General features: G+C 39.4%; 1 protein-coding gene across 1 annotated transcript in view; it reads left to right on the forward strand.

The window, feature by feature from the left end:
* Positions 1 to 2,025: 2,025 nt before the first annotated feature.
* The window catches only part of LOC110722413, a 29,880-nt gene continuing 12,425 nt past the window's right edge, over positions 2,026 to 19,480 (forward strand). The window contains exons 1-3 of the mRNA XM_021901678.1: positions 2,026 to 3,093; positions 5,817 to 5,874; positions 5,996 to 6,079. Coding sequence (XP_021757370.1) covers positions 2,466 to 3,093; positions 5,817 to 5,874; positions 5,996 to 6,079 — 770 coding nt within the window. The 5' untranslated portion in view covers positions 2,026 to 2,465. The remainder of the gene's footprint in view (positions 3,094 to 5,816; positions 5,875 to 5,995; positions 6,080 to 19,480) is intronic.

Raw genomic sequence — 19,480 nt, forward strand, 5'->3', positions numbered from 1 at the left:
AATCCAATTAGAAAGCACAACTAGAAATTTAAATCCATTTTAAATCACCTTAATAAATTATTAGTCACAATAATTAAAGTGAGCGCGGCTCCGATACCGCTGTTGGGTTTCGTAGAGTCCGACTCTACACGGAAGGAAAACCCACCCAAGACCCGCACACTAAATAAAGCAACTAAGCATGCAATCACTAATTAAACAACAATTAAGAGAGATAAAGAAAAGACATTCTTACCCTTGTCGTGTGCTTCGCTTGAATCCCGAGCTCTTACTTGAACCCTGCAAATGCAAGGTCCCCGACGGCTTGTACCCACGAACCCGACCCGTACGATCCAAGTCCCGATGGTTAGTCGGGACCCGACCAATAAAAATTAGAGTTTTACGAACTTACGGTTTTCTCACTTTTCTTAAGGATATGCATTTTTAGTTCCACTCAAGTTTTCATCCCAAATCCCAAAACCTTGGTATTTATAGGGAAATGAACCTTGAATTCCCACTCTTGATCAATGTGGGATATTTGCAATTTTCCCATTTTATTTTAATTAAAACAAAATTAAAATTGCAAAGCAATCAATAAGTTACAAGTGGCACAAGGAAGAAGAGAGAATAGCTGAGGACCATTTCCGGGGGAGGGGGGGACCATAGCCTTGGTGCCCAGGGTAATGCCCACAACCCTTTGGTCCCCACTTGGCCAAAACCGACATCCTCCATGTAGCTGGCTGGCAGCCTGCCTTGGCTGCCAAGGCTGCCAGTTGGCGCCTAGCACCATATTATTGATCGGAAGTGGCCTCCACCTAGGCATTACGATCACTTGACCTTATTGAAGAATTAGCTATCCGATAATTCTGAACCCTCTATCGGAATAATACACTTGTTGGAAGGACACCATTCCTTATATATATATATATATATATATATATATATATATATATATATATATATATATATATGTGTGTGTGTGTGTGTGTGTGTGTGTGTGTGTGTGTGTGTGTGTGTGTGTGGAACCAAGTTATAATATGAACCAAGCCTAAAATGAGAGCTAGGAACTAATCTAGGCCCTTAGATCATGTTTATCGGACGGTCCACATGCTTCCCGTGTCACTAATGGCATTTTCGTAATATTTCAACTTTACAAAGTAGTTTCCAGTTTCATTTCTATAAAGTAAATGAAAACTTAGTAAAAGTAAATGAAATCAGTGAATGAATGAAATTTCAGTAAAAGTTTAAAAAGCAGGAAAAAAAAAATTAATAAACTGCAAAATTACAAAAATGTCATTAATGAGGGCGGGTGAAACGTGAGCCATCTGATGGAGTGCGATTAAAAGTTATATATATATATATATGTATATATATATGTATATATATATATATGTATATATATGTATATATAGGAATTATATTTTATGGTATATATAATTTAAGATTGTTTGACTTTAGAGTACTAAAATCATGGACTAATATATCGATCATTGTATTGTCCCTATAATGTTAACTCCATTCAAACACTCTTATTGCTTTGCCGCACCACTCTTTACTTCTGTAGTATCTCAATCTATCTTTCTTATAAATTAAATTTTTCTTATACCATTTTTATTACTTATTACCATTCCATTTTTTCACCCTTCTTTGTTCTCTCTACAATTCACAACTTGGATCATGAGTTATTATTGGTCTGCCCTATTACCAATTACCTTAGTCATGTCGGGTTAGGGTCATGGTAAATTTTAGTTAGGTTAATAATAGGTAGGGTTTAATTGGATCATGAGTAATTTTGGGACGGTTATTTTAATTGGGTAATGGGAAGTTTCAAATCGGGTAATTAAAGGTCGGGTAAATTAAAAAGAGGTGTTTTTTCGAGTCTAAATGGTTTCGGATAGATTTTGTTTCGGGCTGGATTGAATTCGGATTTTATATTATCGGTTTTTATTGGTTTCGAATTACATATGAGTCGATTCGAAGTTGGGTTTGGATCATAAATTACCGGATGGAGTCGGTTTTGATTAACGTCAGGTCGACTCCAGATCGAATTTGGATAAAAAAATACCTATATCCAACTAGTTTAAAAACAGTTCGATTTCAAATAAAGCTTTCGGATCGGATTAGTTTTTGACACCTCTATAACCATGTGGTCATGTGCGTTGTTATTGGTACTTCACCAATTGGCATAAAATTATTCCTGTATTATCAATTTGGTACTGGTGTGTGCCCAAATTTCTTGTAATCTTAAACCTTCCGACCCGCACTCCACATTCCTAATTAGTATTAACTTCCCATTATATTGGTCCCAAAAAAATATCCACTTATCCCTTTCTATATAAACACACCACCTTTCTTGCCCATTTTCTTCCTTCTAAAATCACCTCTCCTTTACACATACACAACTAAAAGTTCTCTTCATTCCAACTCCCCCTTTTCTATTACTCTACATTACACATAAAAAAAAAATTTAAAAAAAAAAAAAACCAACAATGTGTCCTCATGAGACCAAGATGATCTCCTCCACCTCAGATGGGCGGGCGGCCCTTCAACGTCGAAACACTCTTAAAAAAATCGCCCTAAAGACACCACCTCCTGCTCCTCCATCACCGCCCCCACGAAGTGCTAAATCGAGGCCATTATCCTCAGCCTCGCCGACCTCCCCTAAGCTGAGGTCGCCAAGGCCTCCCGCCGTGAAACGTGGGAATGAGAATAACAGCCTTAGCTCTAGCTCAGATAAGATCATACTCCCCAGAGCTCCACTCATGCGTTCCGTTAGTAGTTTGGAAAGAAAGAAGTCTAAGAAATGGGGTGTTAATAACAACAACGGTGTCACCCGTTACGGCATTGATCATATTGTCAGCGATATTGATCCATCTTTGATGCTACGATATTCGTCGTCTTTGATCACAGAGGCTCCTGGAAGTATAGCTGCTGTAAGAAGAGATCAGATTGCGCTACAACATGCTGAAAGAAAGATGAAAACTGCTCATTATGGAAGGTCTAAATCTGCTAAGTATGAGGCTAAAGTTTCACCATTAGTTGAATCTTTGAGGAAAATCAAGACTTCCGAAACACCTGTTCATGAGAGAAGATGCACTTCTGTTACTCCTAATTCTGGTAACAATTCCTCTCTTGTTTTCATATTTTTGTTTTTGAAAAATAGCTTGATGAAAATTATATTTAAGGAAAATGATCGCTACTATTTTCTACAGTTTGGTATTTATAAATGGTGTAAAACAGTAAAACAATTATTTCTCCATAAGTGGACAAGACTTTTCTAAACAATTAATTAATGTGCTACATTTTACTCCAAACCCCCGTGTTTGAGAAACTAGATATAATTATTTTCCATATTGATATTTTGTAAATATTATCATTATAATTAATTATAATAGAATATGATATTGATTATATCTCATTTCCCTAACACCTGACACCTTGATTTTCCTCTACTTTCATCCGATCCATCTTCTTCCAATTCCCTTCTTTTATCATCTTCCTCTAATTCTACGAATATAGAATTTGCGTGTAAGGTAAAATTATATTTACAACTGTGTTGTGCCTTAACAATTTTAATAATGATATATATTTTCCATTAAAATAAATGGTGTTTAATATATTGGTGGGTTTCATTTGGATTTTCCTCTTTCTTTTTTTTTGTTTTGAAACTAACAAATGAAAGTTGAAGACAACAAATGTTCTGCTTTTATTAGAAAAATTGGTTTTGGTTTGTATGGAAAACATATGATAAAACTTGTAGTAATGTTTACGTCAAAGGAACCAAACAAACTATCCTTATTTTACATCAATTTTAACAAGCAAGTAGTAATCTTCCTTGAGGAAATTGTCACGTTGTCCCAAAATACTATGTTATAATTTTCATACTACCTTTGTTAATTTTTAGGAAAAATGTAAACCCCCATCTTCCATTATAACATAGTATTAATTTCAAAAGGTGGGATTGTTTATGGAAGACCGACTAAAGGTGGGATTATTAGATTACAATTTTCTTAATTTTTAATTGCAACAAATAAATTTTTTATGTCTCACAAATAATACTCCTTTATTGGAATTAAAAATTAACGAAAGTAGTATTACATTTCTGGAAATAAATAAGTCATAATTTTTTATATAAAATGTCAAAACTATACAAGTATTTGGTAAGTTTAATTAAGCTACACACCAAAATAGTCCTTTAAGGGAGTCAAGAGTGGGGTAATAATTGCAAGAGGATAGATTGGTAAAGATGATTATGTAAAACAATTTGTGAATATTGACATATTGTACAAAATGAACAGAGGACAAGGTAATGAAGTACGAAGTAAACCTTTTCCTTTAATCCTTTTCAGTATTAGCCAATTTTCAAAGTTGTAATTAAATTGAAGGACACCAAGGCGTTTGTTATGATAAGTTCAAACCTAGAAATCTAATTTTTAAGCAATCCCTCCGAAGTATTAAGTTTTTTTTTTTTGTTTAGTTTTCATATATGGAAATTAAAAAATTTAGAACATTGCATAATTTGCCTTTAATATGATGCATGTGTAGTTGTAGTTTTATTTGCAAAGTGCACAACTTAATTTCTATGGATATAAATTAATAAGTGCTATTTTATACTCCGGTATAATAATGCGTGTATTATACTCCCTCTATTTCCCAATAATTGTAATATTAAGTGTTGTAAACAAATTTAGAAAACTTATAAGGTGGGGACCAAATGAAGAATTTTATAATATAAAGTATAGTAAGTAGAGATATATTTAATTGTCAATAGGAGAGAAAAATAATAAAAAAAAGTAGTGTAAGTGGGGTTGGTAGGAGTAATAAATAATATAAGTAAGTCCTTACCGAAAAAGGAAGTGTTGCAATTATTATGAAATGGATGTAAAAAAAAAAGTGTAGTGATTATTACAAAAAGGGTGGAGTAATAATTAAAACAAAACAAAACAAAACAAAAACAACAACAACAACACAAAATAAAAAAATAAAAAAATAAAAAAAAATAAACTCCTTTATAGACCAACATTGTGGGACATTCGAAAAGATTAAAGAAAAAAATATAATGAGAAGAATAAGTATGAATATGTCAATATCTAAGGTCGAAGTATTAATGAGGTTTGTTATGCATTTGTAGATGTATGATAAATACTAAAATATTGAAAAACACATGAAAGAGAGAGAAAGGAGGAGAGAAATGGGTAATTAGGACCACTTTTAAATGTATCACTGAAACCTTATATAATACTACTTTTGTTTTTTTAGTTGACACGTTTTGACTTTAACATTATTCACACTCCCCTTTGACCGTGTTTTGTGCTTTATACGTAATGAAAAATATAGCCATGTGGGATCTTATTTTCAAAAATATCAAATCTTCATAATTTTTTCTGATCGGTAATTAAAGATATGAATGGTTGAAGTTGTGCATTGGCAAACGTGACTAAAAAAACGTGTTAACTAAAAAGAAACGGAGGAAGTACCATTGACTATGTAGTGATACTATTTCTACACGTAATTATTATCAATGAATGAATATATAGTACCACTATATACATACATAGTACCACCGAATGCTCAATGGTACTATTTGATCATCTAATCGTACTATTGATCACCCAATGGTACTACTCTAAATTCAGAATATGCATTTACGTGTAATTACAGTATTGACCCTCGTTATGCATTTACTCATACCTCACTAACCTCTCTTTGGAAGGCCTCAAATATCTAGATTATTGGTTCCCTAAAAAAATAATAAAAAAAATCTAGATTATTTGTTTGTTTGTTTTTTTTTTAGCTTGAGCTTAACTAACAATTTTTTTTTCCATTTTTCTCTAAAACAGATGCTCTTTTTGTTGCTTATCATGACAAGGAATGGGGAGTACCAGTTCATGATGACAAGTAAGTGTCTGCCTCAATATTAATTATCTCTGTTTTTGTGTTTCTTCTAAAATTGTACATTAATTAATGATGATTGTAACAAAATTTATTGTGTCCTAATTTTTGGGTGACTTGCATTTAGGATGTTGTTTGAATTGTTAGTACTGAGCGGTGCACAAGTTGGCTCCGATTGGACATCCATCTTAAGGAGACGTCAAGATTTTAGGTGAGAGTTTCTTTCCTATCCCCTCCTTTTGTAAGTGTTATAATTTGCTTGATATATATGAACAAGTATATAGTTTTAGAAAGTTTACTTTATTACTCGTATAGTCGTATTATACAAAATAATAAAATGTAAATATACGAAATAATAAAATGTAAGTGCGAAAGTTGAGGTATTAAAAATATTATAAAATTAATAAAGAGTTGATTCGCTTAGTAAAATTTTTACCTTAGATCCCATAAGTTTGGGGTTCAAATCCTACCAAGTGAGGGTAGTTGGGGTAGGGATTCCCTTACCTTCCCTCTACTCCGAAATGTCTAGCCTATAAATGCTTGACCAAAATAACCGTGAAAATTGAGGTCTGGTCAGTCATCCTTACCTTAAAAAAATATTGTAAAATGATATATTGAGTTATATATATTTTATTGAAAAATAATTATGAGTTGATAAATCAACTATTCAAAAGTCGATACATATCTCATATTTGTAGTAGAATACTGGATAAAAGCCCGTGCGATGCACGTATTTTTAATACAAAAAAAAAAAAAAAAAAAAAAAAACTCCATATATTTCTTTGTTAGAATGTCATTAAGATTTTTTTTTATTATTATTATTTGATTTGTCTCGGGGTTTTCTATGTCCCTCGGGAGAGTTACAACACCAAGACTGGATTCCGGGCGCCTGTACCTGCAAAACAACGGAGACTCAGGTTGGGTGGAGTTTCGACTCCGATGATCAAGTTAGAACGTGTTCGGAATATGTAAAAAGTGCGGAAAGTAAAGTAGTATCTTCTCGGATTCCGAAATCGGGAAAATTCTCTAAGGTGAGAATTAATTACCTGCAATCACTGACTACTCTGATTTTTTCGTGTTCAATGAATCTGTGTTCCCTAGGTGGGAGCATCTCCCTTTTATAGGGTCTTGGGATTCGTGCCACTATCCTAGGTTACGGAAACCTAGGAATGATGGGCTGTCATGGGAATTGGACCTTGAAGGTTGTTGTTTTCCCTTGCTGACTTCGAGTGCCACTGTCAACTGGTGAGTGGCCCTTATTGGACCTGTCATGAGGTGACACGTGTCCCATTCTGATTGGGCCACGTGACATGGGTATTTTTACCCAAATCATTTGTCCGTCACAAGAGTGACGTGGCGTGCCACGTGACTCCTGTGACAAGTATCACATGTAGACGAGTGAACGGTGTTGAACGGTTCACCTTCTAGGGAAGTTAGGGTGATGCCCCTATTTCCAACCCCTTTATAAGTAAGGTTCCCCCTCCTTCCCTTCTCATTTTGGAACCTGTCTGAAAAAATCTCAGAGAGAGAAAGAGAAGATTTTTAGTGATGGAAACTCTAAATCCGCCTACATTTGACTTCACAAACTTTCCTATTATTTCGCTTGACACAGCCGGTCTACCGTCTGTGTAGCTCACAAACAAGAAAACATCTGAACCACTTGGTATTTTCCAGAACTGCCTCCCTTTTTCAAATAGATACAGCCGTTCTACCGTCTGTGCATCTCACAAACGGGAGAACATCTGAACCGCCAGGGTACCTTCCAGACAATTCTCTTGATTTCCAAGTTGTTACAACAGGTCATCCGTCTGTGCACCTAAGCTAGCAAACAGAACTTCCCAGAACCGTCTGGGTACTTTTCCAAACAATTCTCTTCTTCTCCAAGTGGGTACATCCGGTCAGCGCTTGACTCTTTCAGAAGCATCTTAGAGGTACCGTCTCTCCCCTTCACAACTCTTTCAAGCTTTTTCCATTTTTATCTATATTGCATTAAATAATGGATTCACCCACCACACACACGACACAGTGTAGGATAGTGGTCAGCCGGTCTCCTGGTACAACTGAGTCTAGGATTGGGGGTGTCGCCTGGGGTTGTTTGGACCACCCTTGCTCTTCCTCGAATTCGACCGTCTCTGTGCATGTGCAGGATAATATGGTTCGGATGAAGCGAACGACAATTGACCCATATTATAGATCAGACTGCTCAGCTGAGGCACCGGTTGACATAGAATATGACTATCCTTCGGGTGCACCTACACTCCGAGGGACGATATTTCAAAGGACTCTGATCAAGGAGACGGCGCTGAGGTCGTCCAATGATCCGACTCAGAAGAGTCGACCTCACAGCAGGCAGATGTCGAAACTGAGGAGGATGAGGCGTATAAGTGGCCGTCTATAACCAACCCCACTGAGGCGCATATGACTGCAAGGGATATAGTCACCCTAAGAGCAAGCTTCCCCGCCTTTGTAGAGAAATGCCCAGTGGGGGATAGGTGGGAAATAATTGTGCCGCCTGCAGAGGCGACAGTCGTCTGGGATGACGATATTAAACATGCCGACAATTATTTCGGCTGTTATGGGACAGCATTCAAAGCCGGCCTCCGGTTCCCCCTTCGTGATGCAATCAAAGCAATCTTAAAGGGTTATGATCTTGGCGTATGGCAACTCACCCCCAACTCCCGGGTGAACATCATTAGTTATATCGCCGCCTGCGAGATGCAGGACATAACACCCAGCTGGGAGGCATTTGCACATATGCACTACTTAAGTCGTGCCCTAGGTGGCTTGAAGGCGTGGTAAACTTTAACCACGCATCCGAAGTACATGATGACACTAAATAAACCGTCTAAGTGGAGCAACTGGAAAAGCAAGTTCTACATGGTTTCCTCTCCATCTAGACGTCTAAACCGTCTGCTCCGCCAGTACTATAAGGAGCCGGCTCTCTTGGGAAAAAAGTGTACCCTTCCGCGTGTCCCTGAGGAAGCTTAGGCAGAAATAATAGAGCCGGGATTTTTCAAGAGGACCACCATGCCTCTGGATGATGGCACTGAAATAATTGTACCCAAGAACTAGGTACACCATCCGGATTGGCTCAAGGATGAGGCTTTCCTGTCCGCCTATAGTCTTAGTACCTTTTTTTATAGACGTACGTTGACCACTTAATTGACACTTTAGTGCCGCCTCTATGGTTCTGTGATTTGTTTGGTATTTAACCAACCGGTTTTCCTTTTGCAAAAAAAGTTCTAGAAATGGTTAACTCTGCAAAGACGCCTGCCAGGTCAGCAACCCTGATCCGGAAGGATCAACTTGAAAAGAAAAGGGCCCAACTGGCGTCCAAGGATGATGGGGTAAGCTCTGGTTGTGTGCTTTAACTTGCAAACTTTTATTGTCATCAGACGACTTTTATCCGGCTGTGACCCTTGTGTTTGACTTTCAGGGTGGAAGTAAGAACGTTCCATGTTCTATCTCCAAGATGCTGCTCAAACGGAAGGCTGATGAACCTTCCAAAACTCCTTCCAAGGCAAGGAAAGCCCCGCCTGCCCAGACAGCTTCATCAAGGCCGCCTTTACAAGGCAGACTAACCTCTGCTTGCTGAATTTTGCAGGTAATCCTGAGAGTAGACGGGCTCAAAGCCCCATTTCAAAAGAAGCAAGAGGAGGTAAGAAATGCCAATAAACGGGCGGTTGATGCCCTTGACCTTGCTCAATACTGATGTACTATGAATGATGTTAAGACTAAAGCTCAAGAGATGAAACAGGAGGAGCTGGTTAAGGAGCTCACGGCTGCTGTGGAGACGGCCAACAAGGTGGTGTCTGACCTTGAGCTTGAGCTAAAAAATGCCTAATTAGATCTCAAGGCATTGGAAGCGGATGACCAAGAGAATACCAAGCTTAGGGCAGACGTTTCCCGGCTGAAGGATGAGTTGGCCCAGGTGTAGACTAATCGTAAGGCTAAGCTGGCGGCTGAGCAAGACTTGCTGGTGGATGAGAATGAGCGAGATTGTGAAGCTCCCATGAAAATAGCATGGAATCTCATCCATCCGGACTACGACTGGGAGTTCTTCAACTTAAGGTACAAGTATGCCACTGAGGTATACGATGCCCAGTCCCTCGGTCTTGAGGCGCTGGCTCCGTTTGAGAAATGGGCCGATATTCAGCCGTCTAATGAGGAGCATGAGGATGAGGAGCTCAATGAGCAAGAGGAAGAACAAGTGTCGGTTGACCTTGACCAAGCTCAACTAAGGCAACCTGAAGACGAGCTCCCATCCGGCCGGGACCAGCCGGTGCCTTCACCTCAGCAACAACAAACTAAAGCTTCTCTGTCTTTGTTTTCGGCCTGCGTGCCGAGTATTACAATGTAATTCCAACAACAATCTTTTTATTTTTCCAGACGTCGATCTGGTATGACAGTCTTCTTCTCCCGGTCTTTTTATGCCGGGTGCATTTGATGAAATTGCCGACTAGGTCGGTTTTTAGCAAAAAAAATTATTCTTGCTTTATGTATATGCTTGCAATCTTAGCAAACTTGTTGATGGCACTCGACACTTAACGAAACGGCTGCCTTTTGCCCCTGGACAGATGTGTGGTTGGGTTTAAGGTAGATTGATTGACCGGGGGAGCCTAGATACTTTAGAGAGTATGAAGGGTTCCTTGGTCAATCAATCACTTTCGTGATTGCCCCAAATCAAGCACACAGCCGTTCATCATACAGGCGGATTTTAATTGAACACCAAGACATTTCTCTTTTGTTGTTTGAGACTTTTCATAAATATACTCGAGCGTCTTTTTGCCCCTTTGGGAGGACTTCTTGAGTTTCGAGTTTAGTGTGGGGGTAATAATCTATGTGGGATTGACGGTCGGTTACTAGCTGGTGTCAATGAGACATGCGTTTTTGTTTATGCCGTTTTAAGTTCCCTTTTAGATTACTCAGGTCAAACGTTTATGAATTCACCCGGATGGGCTTCGCCGAATGACTAATCATGTTGGAACAGATAGATAATCATTCAATATTATCTGGCCATTTGCCTCATCATCCGGCCATTGGCCTCATCAGTTTATTTTAAACAAATCATGCTTAGCTGCTAAGTTTTCGGACTTAGCTTTTATTTATTTGTATTTTTCCGCCTGTATTGCCCCAGAGCAATATCAGGCGTTTAACAGTGTACCATTATAAGGTTCTATCCAACTTAGATAGTAACTGGATACCAGTTGTCTTATAACAAGCGGTGGTTTTTGGTTATCTAGGTTTCACCGGATCAAATCAAATGGTTGTGAGCGTATCTTAATTTAGACAGTCAGTAGGGCAGTTTGTTTCATAGTTTATAAAGCAATATACCACCCGGATGGGAGATGCTCTCTGCGACGAATTCACCCGCATGGGCGTCGTCGGATGTCTACTCATGTTGAAGCAGACGGGTAGATGTTTAATAGTATCCGGCCATTGGCCTCATTAGATCTTTCTCAACGAATGATGCTCAGCCGCTATGTTTTTGTACTTAGCTTATTTTTTTATTTTTTTTCAAAAAAAAAAATTAGCCATCTAAATTTCCCCTACCGGATCTTTCTCAACGAATGATGCTCGGCCGCTAAGTTTTTGTACTTCTCAGCTAGCCAGAAGTTAGAATGCGTCTTACTGGTAAGAAAATAAATGAGTTATTTTATCTAAATGAGATAATAGCCGGCTACCGGTTGTTATAGAACAGCTGGTAGTCGCTAACTATTTAGTTCTCATTAGATTAATTCAAACGACAGCGAGCTTATCTTAATCCAGACAGTCGGTAGGGTCGTTTGTCTACTCATGTTGGAGTAGATGTTACGTTTCAATAAGGTCGTCTGCACATTGCATAGACAATATATATACAGAACAATGAATATCGTTGGAAATAAAGAACAACTTTTCATTGATAAGACTTTATTTACAAAAATTTTGAAGTCTTAGAAGTAGTAATTTTTTAAGTTGTCTACATTCTAACTTCTGGCTAGCTGCCTACCGTCTGGTGTTTCCTGGCAGTAGGGGTCGCCTCTCACTTCTTTATAGATCCGGTAGGGGCCTTCCCAATTAGGAGTCAACTTTCCTTTCTCATTGGCTCTACTTGTTGCCTCCATTTTCCGTAACACAAAGTCCCCTACTTTCAAGGGCCGCTTGTGTACTCTTTGGTTGTAGGCTCTTGTCATTCTTAGACTATAAATCTCATGACGCAAGGCGGCATTGCCCCTGCGTTCCGGGAGTGAGTCTAATGCTAGCCGCATGGCCTCCCAGTTAGCCTCTTCGTCATACAACATGACTCGAAGAGTCGGCTCATAGTGTTCAATGGGCAAGACAGCTTCAGCACCATAAACCATGAGAAATGGGGTTTCACCGGTTGCCCCTTTTTTAGTTACTGTGATGGCCCATTGGACATGAGGCAATTCATCTGCCTAAAGACCGCCAGCTCTTTCAATTTTCTTCTTAATGTCGTCTGAGATAAGCTTGTTGAAGGCTTCAACCTGGCCGTTTGCTTGGGGACGGCTAACTGATGCAAAGCAATGAGAGATTCCTTGGTCTTCCAACAAATTCTTGAGAGCAGGCGTCTCAAATTGAGGGCCATTGTCAAAGACCATAGACATAGGTACCCCAAACCGGGTGATAATAAATTTCCAGATGAAGGAGATGACATCCTTTGTCTTAATGCTTTTGACCGCCTCTGCTTCTACCCATTTGGTGAAGTAGTCAACAGCAACTAGAACATATCGTCGTCTGCCTGTAGCAGGCGTATACAGACCTAGAATGTCCATGCCCCATTTGGTGAATGGTGCTGGGTTGTGAATGGCCGTCATATCAGTAGCTGAATGATGTATGAGTTTGCCGAATCTTTGACACTTATCACATTTTTTCACCAGTTCCATGGCGTCTGCCTCAAGAGTGGGCCAAAAGAAGCCTTGTCGCCTGACCCTTTTTGCTAGAGACCTGCTGCCTATTTGTGATGCACAAAAACCCGAGTGCAGGTCCTCTAGAACCTCTTGCCCCCTTTCTGGGGTGATGCATTTCAAAAGAGGTTGAAGATAACCCTACTTGAAGAGTTCTCCATTATGAATCTCGAAATTGGCAGCACGTTTTTTCATTGCAGCCGCTTCTAGGTATGCATCCGGTAAAGTGTCGTCTAGCAGATTGGCCAGGATGCCATCCATCCAAGTTGAACTCCGGTCTAGTATTCTAATGGTATCTTCTTCAGTACTTCGATTTTCCATTACTTACCAAGAGCGACCGAGGTATATCATAGGAGGCAGATGAAGCCAATTTGGAGAGAGCTTCCGGCTAGTTGTTCTTAGATCTGGGCACCTGACTTAAATGAAGATCATTAAGTGTCCCAGCCTCTTCTTTGACGGCCTACAAATACTTGATCATGGCCGGATCGGTGGCTTCATAGTCAGCATGGTACTGGCTAATGATCAATTGTGAATCAGAGCAAGCGTCAATCTTTCTTGCCCCTGCCGCCTTGCACATGCTGATGCCGGCTAGCAGGGCTTTATATTCCGCCTCATTATTTGAGGTTTGGAAGTTGAACCGTAGTGCATATTCATACTTGTCCCCTTCAGGAGACTGACATATAACGCCTGCACTACGGCCGTTCATTGGAGAGCTCCCGTCTACATATACTTTCCAAACTTGGTAATGATTCTCCGGCTCAGCCGGCCTTGTCATTTCGACAATGAAGTCGGCACGCCAGTCCCTTCACTACCTTCCTTGGTTCGAAAGAGATTTCAAGGCTTTGAATTTCAATAGCCTATTTGATCATTCGACTGGATGACTCCATAGTTGTCATTGGCCGTTTGAGGGGTTGGTCTATGTAGACCACAACCGGATGTGCCCGGAAGTAAGGTTTCAACTTCTTGACTTCCATGAAAAAAGCAAGGCCAAAATTTTCATTGATGAAATATACCGGAAGCTGGATGTCGTCCCTCTCAGCAAGGAGAACAACACTAAGAGCATGATCTAAGACGGCTAGGTACATATAGAACTCCTCCTTTGTTAGAGGGCTAACAAGCCTTTGCAAAGTGTGCAAGTGTTCTTTCAATTTCTAAAAGGCCGCCTCAGCATCATCCTCCCATTCAAACATAGTCTTCATTTTTATGGCATGAAAAAAAAGAGGCACTTGTCACCTGACCGGCTGAGCAATCTTCCCAATGCCACCAGATAACCGGTTAGTTATTGAACTTCTTTGACAGTGCGGGGTGACTTCATGTCAATGACCGCCTGTATCTTCTCTAGGTTGGCCTCTATTCCCCTTTGATCAATCAAAAATCCGAGAAACTTCCCAGACTCAACACTAAAGACACACTTCTTGGGATTGAGCATGACCTTGTGCCGCCTGAGTGTTGTGAAGGTTTCTCGGAGGTCAGGTGACACATTTCTTAGAAGGTAGCAGGCGCATTTTTCAAGCCAAACGGCATCACGGTATAGCAGAATAACCCCTAATCAGTAATGAATGTCACCTTCTCTTGATATATTTTCCACAAAGTAATGAAAGCCTGAATAGGCGTCCATAAAGCTCAACAAAGCATGGCCGTCTGTAGAGTCGACCAAACTTTTGATCTTGGGAAGTGGATAATCCTTCGAGCATGCCTTGTTCAAGTCTGTGTAATCAAATCTGGGAACAACATTTGCAACCAAATCTGGGAAGTAACATTGTCGAATGAACCCAACATCTAACAGTTTTTTTCACTTAAGCGGATGCCACCTGACTTCTCTCCTCGCCATGGTTTCTTTTCTTTTGCCTAACCGGCTTCTTTTTGGGATCCACGGCAAGTTTGTGAACAGCTAGATCCGGGCTGATGCCTGACATCTCTTCTACTTCAAAGGCAAAGATGCCTTTGAATTCATTCAATGATTGTGCAAGTTTGTACCCAAGTTTGCAAAGGAAGCCGTCCCAACCTTAATAGTATGCTCCGAACGTGTGTCGTCCAGAGCAATATCAATGTGTTCACCAGCCGACTGGGTACGGAGCTCATCTGATCGTTCCCCTGTCAGTGATTGCTATTGCTTCTCTTTTTTCACGGCCTCTAATTGGTCGGCCTTTCTCTTTTTGCCGGCTACTGTTGGAGCACGCGCGGCTTCCTTGACTTCATCAAGGTCTATTGGCTTCTCACTTTGGCCGGATGCGGCCACTGTGGGTTTGACGTCTGAGAGGTAGCACTCTCTAGCTGTCTTCTGGTCCCCATTCAGGGAGCCGACAGACTCGTCATCTTTCTCAAATTTCAGAAGCATAAGGGATTGAATGATGACAGCCTTGGATTCGTTCAAAGTAGGATGGCCTAATATCAGATTATAGGCAGTCAACTCTTCAACGACCAGGAACCGGACTACCATGTGGCGTCCTTCTCCCTTCTCCCCAAGTCGGATGGGTAGGTCGATTTGTCCTACCGGGTGCACAACTCCACCCCTAAAACCAACTAAGGGTTGAGATAACTTTTGTATATCTAGGCTTGTACTTCAGCTTTGCCAAGAACTTATGGCTGATGAGGTCAGACGAGCTTCCGGTGTCAATGAGGATCCGGCCTACCTTTTAGTTGGCCACCTTGCATTCAATGATAGTGGGGTCATCATGTGGTTTCCTGACGTTTCCCTTGTCTTTTTCAGTGATGCTAACATTAAGGAAGGTGTCCATAGACGCCTGGCCTTCATCCATTGAACTGACGTCCAGCCGCTTGACATGGTCCTTAGTGCCCCGGATGGTTGAGCCCCCTCCTGCAAAGCCGCCTGTTATTATATAGATTGGCTCTTCATCAGTGTCCGAACTATTAGCAGGTTGGGCATTCTTTTTGGACGGATGCCTATGGTTATTCCTTAGGGTTACCTTGGACTTCAATTTCAAATGTAGGATTTCAGCACCCCTTTATCAGCCAGACGGTCTAACTACCGCTTGAGACTATAGCAGTCGTCGGTGTCGTGGCCAATATCCTCATGGAAATTGCAATACTTGTTTTTGTTCCGATTTTTTACGGAACCTTTCATAGCAGCCGGTTTCTCAATGGTTACCCGGTCATTGATCTCCATGAAGATGGAGTAACAGTCCTTGTTAAACTCGTACTTTGGGACGTACGGTTTAAACTTTGTTTTCTTTTTCTAGGACGGTTGTTCAGAGTCGTCTGCCGCCCATATTCTCTTTTCACTCTCTTCTTTTTTAGCCGGCTGTGATTGCCGAATCTCTTTTTTGTCAGACTTTTTGAAGTCCGACTGTTTGTTGATGGAGTAGAGTTCGGTCGCCTGTATATAGGCTTCCGCCTCTATCAGAGCTTCTTGGAGGGTAGCAACCCTCTTTCTGACGAGGTCGAACTTAAAGGTCGACCTGTCTTTTAGACCCTTGAAGAAGTCTGTATAGGCCACTTCATCAAAAAGCCCTTGAATCTGGATTCTCACCAGATTGAACCACCTGGCATATGACCTTAGCCCTTCGTTATCCCCCTGTTGTACAACACCCAAGTCAAAACTTGTTTTCTTAGAAGGTATATTCATAGAGAAGTTAGAAGAAAACAAGTACGCAAGCGTCTGGAAGCTATTGATGCATCCGGCCGGCAAGTTGCCAAACCATCGTTGAGCGATGCCCTTCAATTTAGCCGGGAAGCATCGGCACCATGTGGCATCATCCAACCCTATTAAGTACGTACATGAGGTTGGTGTAGGCCATGAGGTGATCTTCTGAGTTGGTGGTACCATCATAAGTACCCACCATAACATTGTTAACCTTGGCCGGCTATGCCGCCTCGGTTATTTCCCTAGAGAACGCACAAGGTTGTTCCCTAAATTTTAGCAGACGGAGCTGCTAGTCCAAAGGTTGGACGTTTTGTGCCGCCTGACCCCCAATGAGGGCCGGTTGCATGTAAGGTTGTTCATACGGCATGTATGGCTGCTGAGGCACATACGGGACCGAATGGATCATTTGAGGGCCTATGTGGACGGACAGGCCGCCTGAATAAATCTCTCTTTGAGGTATTCTGGAAGCTTTCTAGGGAGGTCGATGATGAAGCCGACTCAGACTGTTGTTGGTTTCTCTAATGATCGATTAGGAACCGAGCATAAGAGTGTGACTTCTTTGAGCCATCCGGATAGGCATGCCGGATGGCCTTTCTCTTTTCACAGGGAGAAGGTTTCTTGGCCGACTGACCCTTGTTGGAGCCATCCTTCCTTTTGTTGATGAGGTCCTTTATTTCCCCTTCGAAACTTATCATGAATTTCATGAGTTCGTCCCATGTAACCGGGGTTGTGTATTCTGCCGACTTGGGTTGTCTAGACGGCTGTCCGGATGACTTACTAGGGCCAGCCTGATCATTGCCCCGTTCCATTTTTTCCTTGGGATGGGTAAGCCTGGTTCTGAGTGACCTATCAGCAGCCACATACGTTTTGACTTCAAAGTCGTCATCAGTGTCATGGTCCGAATAGACCTCAAATTCGGCCGTAGACCGTTTCTCATTAGGGGGCGGTACAAGTACTTGTGAAGCCATCTTAGAGGTACTCTCCCAACAGACAGCGCCAAATGTTTCCGGGTTTTATGTGTTCCTCGGGAGAGTTACAACACCAAGACTTGATTTTGGGCGCTTGTACCTGCAAAACAACGGATATTCCGGTTGGGTGGAGTTCCGCCTCTGACGATGAAGTTAGAACGTGTTCGAAAGACTTAAAAAGTGCGGAAAGTAAAGTAGTATCTTCTCGGATTCCGAGATCGAGAATATTCTCTGTAGTGAGAATTAATTATCTGCAATTACTGACTACTCTGGTTTTTTCGTGTTCAATGAATCTGTGTTCCCTAGGTGGGAGCATCTCCCTTTTATAGGGTGTTGGGATTCGTGCCACTATCTTAGGTTACGGAAACCTAGGAATGATGGGTTGTCACGGAAAATGGGCCTTAAAGGCCGTTGCTTTCCCTTGCTGACTTCTAGTGCCACGTGTCAACTGGTGAGTGACCCTTATTGGACCTGTCATGAGGTGACACGTGTCCAATTCTGATTGGGCCATGTGACATGGGTATTTTTACCCAAATCACGATTCATTTTACTATTAAATAGTTTCAGACAAAAAAAAAATAAAAGAAACTAAATTGCTATTGCATTCAAAATGTCTAAGTTTTAAGTTTATTTTAATGTAATTTATGATTCCTTATTGTTAGTTATGTGTTATTTTTTATTAAAAATAAATTTTTTTAATATGTTACGTCATTTGCAGGATTATCTTTTAAAAAGATAATATTTTTGTTTATAAATAATTTAAATCTTTAATCACTACTTATTGTCTTTTACATTTAAAATTAAATTTTCTATACTCATTGGTTAATTTTACTTATGTTGCGGTTATATTTTTTTATTCTAAAATAAAATACAAATATGTTTTTTAAATTGTTTAAAATAAGCCCTTGCTTATAGTGTTTAGTGTTTAAGAAAATATAATAATGATATCAATTATTAAGGATAAGGATTAGTTTTTTAAATATGATTTTTTTTTAGGATTATTTTTATTCATGCTCTAAATTATTTTTTTATATAAAAATAAAAATCCTACATAGTGCTCTAAAATATTAGGAAAAAAAACTCTCCTTTATGTATCTACTAGTTTTATGCTCGGGCGATGTCCAGATGATTGATTAAATTTTAGTATAAAATTTTTGCCTTGAATGTTAAATATGGTCATATAGATCTTTTTTACAATGCAAAATATTTAGACATACGATATCATATTGCTTACTTATATATAATAGTGTACTTTTAAAAAAATATATTAAATTTATCAAAAAGGATTATTCTAATAGTATAAAATATATAAGATTATGTTACTATTGACTTGAAATTATTTTTGTTGAACTTAAATTATATTACTGAACTGAAAGTATTTTTACCAAACTAAAATTATTTTTATTGATTAAAACTTACTTTTACTAATTCTCTATTAAATTTTTAAATAAATTAATTATATTATTAAGGAATCTTATTTTACAGAACATTTTTAAATGAATTTTAGATTGAAATATAAGTGAGTTATAGGATATTTATTAAAAGTTCTGATTAATTTTATCTTGAAAAGTTATCCAAAAAATGCTTACTTAGCATCATATGTGTCGCAATAATACCTGTTTGTCGCCTTCGTGGCGCGACACTTAGCGAAAAATTGGAATGTCAAGTGTCGTTGTCTCATGTCCTGATTGCGAAACCGGCTTTATTAATTAGTGATATAATACCACTTAGTTATAGGATATTTATTAGCGAAAAATTTCTTATCTATATGCCAAATCTTCAAACATATCATTAATACAAACAATATTATGTAAGAGGTGCATATCCTTTTGATTTAAGATATATTAACGTAGGATACTGTTGATTTTTGTAAGAGCGCAATATGTATTTTACAAATATAGAGAATTGCTAAAATGAGAATGAGAAAATGAGAAAACCACTTAAAAGTTGACACATGTCCCACTTCCTAATTTTTTTTAAAAACAAATATTCTTTTCTTATGCACTTTGTAATTTATATGGGACACGTGGTAGTTTTTAACTGGCTTTCTCATATTTTCATTTCTCATTCTAGCAAATCGCTATATATGTATGCACCATAAATGAAAGTGACTCAAGTAGCATGGTTAGAGTTTT

This window comes from Chenopodium quinoa, unplaced genomic scaffold (genome assembly GCF_001683475.1).
Source record: "Chenopodium quinoa cultivar QQ74 unplaced genomic scaffold, ASM168347v1, whole genome shotgun sequence".
Taxonomy (NCBI): Eukaryota; Viridiplantae; Streptophyta; class Magnoliopsida; order Caryophyllales; family Amaranthaceae; genus Chenopodium; species Chenopodium quinoa.